Source organism: Perca fluviatilis, chromosome 17 (assembly GCF_010015445.1).
Source record: "Perca fluviatilis chromosome 17, GENO_Pfluv_1.0, whole genome shotgun sequence".
Lineage (NCBI taxonomy): Eukaryota > Metazoa > Chordata > Actinopteri > Perciformes > Percidae > Perca > Perca fluviatilis.
In genome coordinates, this window is record NC_053128.1 from 4,351,346 (window position 1) to 4,357,494 (window position 6,149).

Genomic DNA, 6,149 nt, shown 5'->3' on the forward strand with positions numbered 1-6,149 from the left:
ATATTTACTAAAATGTACTATCATGTTTTTTTCTCTGCTGCCAAATCTGAAAAACAGTGGTGCAAACAGAATTGGGACTTCCTCTGCTGGGTCGAATATAAACAAGGACAATGGAGGAAACAATATTAAAAGGTTGTTTCTTCACATGAGAGACCACCATAATAAAAATTACATGTTCTCCTTACCTCTGCTTTTTGAGGAAAGACTCCCATAATGTCTGGTCAAGGGGCAGATAATTAAGAAGGATCTAAAAAGAGAGTGAAACAACATGACTCAGGATCGCAGATAAATACCTTTTAGCCCATACAGTCAAATGTGCAATAATCAGATCTGTCCCACTTCACAGTCTTATGGAAATCTTGAAATGCCACATCTTATTTATAACCCAGACCTTTTAGTAATTTCTATATTTTGCCAAAGAGACTTTTTGTAGGGTAAAGTTGCAAATTACAACTATGCCCAAAACTTTCCATAACTATCTTTAACCCTGCTGGACCCACCAGCAAGGCCATCAATACCAACTCATGTGATCTGGTGTTCAAACCATAGACTGTAAAAATAATGGACAACGCTTACAAGTCTGAAAACTGCCTTAAACCTGCTTTCTATCTTATTTTCAGCAGGGGCCGACTCTACTGGTTGCAAAAAGAAGTCCGTTTCTATAGAAATCAAGAAGTGAGAAAATTACTCTTATTCTCACTTAATTCAGTAAACATTTTCATAATGAGTAAATAAAATTGAACTGAATTAAAACGTCGACACATTACATTCACCCAGTGGTTTCTGTGACATGAGAAATACTTTGAATGAGTACGTAGTCCCGGTCACAGTTGAGTAGGTGGTCTTTAATGTGGCCCAGTACACATTCCCATTCTCACTACTATAGGAATGTGGACACGTGGCCAAATGTGGTTTTTGTGATCGGATCTCAATGCGTCCTGAGAGCGTTTTCACCTGCACTTAGAGCTGTCCACTTAATACCAGGTGGAAAACGGGATCAGTGAGAAGTTGTTTTTATTTGCTATTGCATGATATTTTTTTCTGAATGATACTTGCCCCAAAACGGGACAGGTAGTCAGGTAGTTATGCCTTTTACATTGTTTTAATAGTTTTATTTTATTTTATGTGTAGTGTATATTGTAGATTTTACATTGCTTGGCATTCTGTGGACAGCAAAGGAAGAATTTCGTTGTACAGGGAAACATGTTTCTTTACTGTGCACAGTGGTGGATTTAAAATTTTGGGGGCCCTCCCCATCTGTTGTTCTCCACCTTTTTCAATCTTTATTTAACGTTTTTCAAAACAAACACGAAAAAAACTTAGTAATGTTCCCTCAACATTTTGTTTTGTTTCTAAACTGTATGTTGAACGAGCTGTGATGTTAAATCAGCTGTATCATGTAACGTTGTTCTATGGTACCGTCTATGTGCTGGAGCGGTGTTCAGCTAGCAAATAAGCCCACTGATGGCAACGTTATTGTTCATATTTTGGCACAATGTTAAGTAATTACAGTAGTAGGGAATAAAGTGAGTTATGTGGTCTGAGATGCACCGTGCAAAATGTGTTTTGTATCTGGAATTGTTAATTAGCTCTGTGGGATATCTGCAACGTTAAAGCTGAACAGACTCACAGTAGTAAAACAGATTTTATTCTGATCCAAAGACTATAAATCCTAGTGGAAACACTGTATGCGTGTGCTAAGAGAGAAAGATAATGTTAATATTTTGCATGAGACCTTACGAAATAAACATGCGTGAGTATTGTAGATCTTGTATTATTTTTCACATGCAGTTACCCACTTAAAAAAAAGAATGTGGCTGGCAAAAACGTTGAGTGGCTGGTAGATTTTGGAATCCATCAGCAGGTGGACAAAAAATGTTTATTTCCATCCCTGCATACAACCCTACAGTACAATGAAGCGAAAGGGGGTTGTTGATGCCAATTGGTCTCGTCAGACATCCATGCATTTTAGCGTATGGATTTTTAGAATGACATGTTTAATTATTGAAGAGTAAAAAATAAGCTTAACCATAAGTTTAATATGTGTTAATGGGGTCCCTGGTAGTTTGGGGCCCAGGGCAATTGCCTACCGTTGCCTAATGGTAAAGTCCACCTCTGACTGTGCAAATGACAATAAAACTTTGAAATTGAAATATACAGTAGAAGTTTGGGGGTTGTTGATTATGCTAATGATTAAATTTCATATGCCATGCACAAAAGTTTACTAAAAACAACAAAGAGGCAGGGCAACTTACTTTCCAGCAAAGCGCTCGTATGCCTCCTTCAAATGGGATTCCTGAGTTGGATAAAGAAAGCGATGGTCAAATACAGAACAATAAAATATATACACCAAAAAAAAAAACATCAAGGTGTGAAAATTACCATTGAAGCACAGCTCCCTCAGTGTCTTCAAGTTTATGTTTTCTTCACTCAAGGCTACTTTGAATTCCTGTATTCTGAAATAAGAAAAAAAAAACGTGTTTAGGACCAATTATCTGAATTGCTGCTCAGTGAAAAAATACCTCTTATACTATTATGAACATAATAGTAACTCAACTTTTAACATGGTTTAAATGAAAAGATGCTTTCTCTCTCATGAAGTCCTAAATTGTTAGTTAGTTACTTATTAGATGAAAGGATCAATACCACTCATGTACGTGTGATAAGTATGAAGCAAATGCTAATTAGTTTAGCTTAGCATAAAGACCAGTGTTTTTCCTAGGTTTGTATAAGTCTTAAGTGCACATATTTGGGGGTCCTCCCTCAAATTTTTTTTAAGTTTTTCAATAGAACGAAATAGCAATACGACATCATTTTGGACCATTATTATTACCATATCTGTGTCTAAAACGTTGGAAAAGCTAGAGCAGATAATAAATAAATACCATTTAAAAAGTTTAAATTCAAAACTTGCTTAAAGCTATGGTGCGTAGTTTCTGTTTCCCTCATGAGGAATTCTAAGTAATGACAACAAAACTTCCAGCGCATCCACATGACACAAGCCTACAAACCCCTCCACACAGTTGCTAGTAGCCAAGGAGGACATGGAGGATTAAAAAAACATGGACTCTTCAGATGAGGTACAGTAATTATCTTGACTCAAGTTTCTGCGCGTGAAAGTAACCGGACGACACAATCTTCTGAACATAGCCATACTGAGAAATACAGAGAGTTGTGTGGAGCTGATAGGCTTAATTAGCTTTCCATCAACTCATTTGGCACTGGCTTGAATTTAACGGACGTTCATTAAAAGTTGCTCTAAGCGATTGTGGTTGACGTCACTTCTTGTTGACGTTCGAAGTATTGTCAAACAAAACGGAGGCTAGCTCGCCCCTCCCTTCCGTGCCTCTGCGCACTAACCCCCCACCCCCAAATCCTCCTTGTCAGTTATTGGCTGGAACACAGTTATGTTTCGTGGTGCAGGTTGGCACGGTTTGTTTTTGTTGGCGTTTGTGGAGCCTGGGCTGTCTACAGAGACCGCGTTTTTTTTACAGTGTGTTCAGGGGACAGGCAGCTAGGGATAGTGAGGAGATGTTTGCTGTATGTGACACAAAAATGTCGCTTAGAGCACTTTTAATATAAAAAATGTTATGCACTAACTTTTTAAGAAATCCACTGGGGACCAATCATTACACCTGAGGAAGGTAATTTAGTTAAACTATTTTGGTGGTCCCTAAAACCAAAGAATTTCTAATAAGGGAAGAAGTTTCAGTCTCTCGTTTCTTCAGGCCATAGATATCGATGACTCCATATAGGGGGCGCTCACAGGCCAGTGCAGAATGAATGGGACTCTATGGAGCTATACCCCTCAAAATCCACTTTTCTCAGGATATAATTTTTTGTCTAGTAAGTTGAATGTTGCATTCGAAAGGGGAGGCTAAGAAAATACACACTGCTGGGTGTTTGATTTTTTTAAAGTTGCTTTTTTGTTCTAAAAAGCCTTTTAAAATGTCAATGACATCATACACATTGTACGATCAGAGATACTGCTTTACGGCAAGCTCTGAGTCGCTTCCTTTGTTCTCTCGAGGCATCAACAACACAGCTGACAGGTAAGGCTCTCCCTGTCATTACACATGCTAGAAAGAGGTTTGCTAATGTTTTAAAGACCACGCCGAAATATTCACTGACATTCTGGTTCTGCTTCGGATGCCGTCAAGCGGGATCTCCGATCGTAATCAGTCCTTCACTGACCAATGAGCATTCATTAGCAGAATGCTAGCGTGTTATGGGCAACAACGACTCAACCTGTAAGAAATCGAAAGGACATAAGTATTCGTTGATTCAACTTTCGATCTATAACCCATGTTGAACTTGCAAAAACTACAATCAAATCTGAGGTTTCTCAACGACAATCGGGCGAAAGAGACAAATTTGGCCGTCTAGCTCCATAGAGTCCCATTCATTTTGCACTGGACGCGATCACCCCCAGTGGAACTCTGGTGGAACTGCAAACAAATTCGGTACAATGGGGCTGAATAGGGAGTGGAAAGGCTTTCCGTAGACCGGCTTTGCTAAAACGGATAAGGGTGCTCCGCCTTAGACTTATATCGGTAGGGAAAACCCTGTTAATTGGAAGCAGGGTGAAACTAACATCTAATAAACACATTGTATCTAGAACTGCCGCACAAATTACAACCACAACTCACTGTGACATCTGTAATCATGCAATGGGCACAGATCATTTTGACAAGGATCCTTTTTGGATTCTAAGCATATAACTTGTATTAGTTATAGTTGTATTATCATTACTGCTAGTATTGCTGCTGCTATTATTATTATTATAATTATTATTATTATTATCATCATTATGGTTGCTGTGTATCTCTCTCTCAAATTCAAAAAGGGGCTTTATTGGCATTAAAGTTTCAATAACTATGTTGCTAAAGTGTGTGTGTGTAGAGAGAGAATGTTTAATTTTGAGAGGTCATTTTGAAACAACAGATACGTACCAAGTATTTAAGATTATATTTTAAGCACCATATGGTACAAAATATCTCTTTTGATCAAAAAATGAGGTTGTCAGTTTTTTTTTTTGTATAATGTTTGACGTCTATGGGGCCTTGTTAACTGCTACAGTGTAGATTAATTTCCCTATTAAGAAATAAAACTAAATTAAATCGATCATAGTTGAGATAGTGTCTCTAAACTGAGACCAATGCGTTTTTCCAAGGAGGCATGGTATGGCTAATTTGCCATTAGCTAATTCAACGTCAGGACGACAATTTAACTGGAAATAAGTCACATATGTTTTCACCTTCGCCCTTACACTGTCAGCAAATATAGACAGCTGGATGATAGGTAATTGTTAGCCAATTGGGTTAAAAGGAAGTATGGTGTGTCAGCTGATGTGCTAACAAGGAGCTAGCGTAACGTTAGCCACTTAAAAATTAAGTTGCGGTGTTCGTTAACTTGTAAAGGCTCACTGTTTTTGACATTAAATGTAAAGTCACATCAGCAACGAACAGAACGTTTCTGCATAATTGCCTAAAGCCTAAACTTCGCGTATGTTTGCTTAGCTGAGCTGCTGTTTCTGCTAGCTTAACACTGAAGTTAATACCAATGTGCGGTTAGGGTGCTAGCTGCTAAAATAAACAATGTAACATTAGCACTGGTTTTGACCGTCCGCGTGACCTGCATCCCATGCAAAAAACAAAAGATTTCAATGTGTCCCACCTGTTTCTGTACGCAGTAGTCATGTCTGGGCAGGCGACGGTGTATTCCTTTAACTGGTACCAAAAAGGAAGGAATTATTTGCCAGAGGAAAGTCCTCCTATCACTTCCGTCTTCACAACAACACAGTGGGCAGGCACCGCTGTTTGGACCCAGAGTCAGCTAGCGCGTGCCAGTGAGTTGTAGGATTGTTCCTTTACCAAAAAACAACTTGTTCCTAATCCCGCCCCCCACCCAAATGCCATTCATTAACGTAGGTTTTACTTAAAGTCTTTCTTGTAAAAAGGCTTTTCTAAACATACCGTAATATTGTGCATGTTAACATATGTACCGTAATAGACCAAATCCAATTTTAGGTGCGCTAATTGTCACAGATTGCATTGCCTGCTTCTGTGTGCTGTCTATAGACAGCAATACTATATGTTCCTGCACTAAGTTACAAGACGCTGCATTTCCAAAGTTCCACGACGTTACCT

General features: G+C 38.6%; 1 protein-coding gene across 1 annotated transcript in view; it reads right to left on the minus strand.

Moving 5' to 3' along the window:
- tbc1d13 (TBC1 domain family, member 13) overlaps window positions 1-5,909 on the minus strand; it is a 17,061-nt gene extending 11,152 nt beyond the window's left edge. Inside the window, exons 1-4 of the mRNA XM_039780051.1 lie at window positions 5,677-5,909; window positions 2,383-2,456; window positions 2,256-2,296; window positions 186-247 (exon numbers count right to left, since the gene is read on the minus strand). Of these exons, the coding sequence (XP_039635985.1) occupies window positions 186-247; window positions 2,256-2,296; window positions 2,383-2,456; window positions 5,677-5,699 (200 nt within the window). The 5' untranslated portion in view covers window positions 5,700-5,909. The remainder of the gene's footprint in view (window positions 1-185; window positions 248-2,255; window positions 2,297-2,382; window positions 2,457-5,676) is intronic.
- Between the last annotated feature and the right edge of the window lie 240 nt (window positions 5,910-6,149).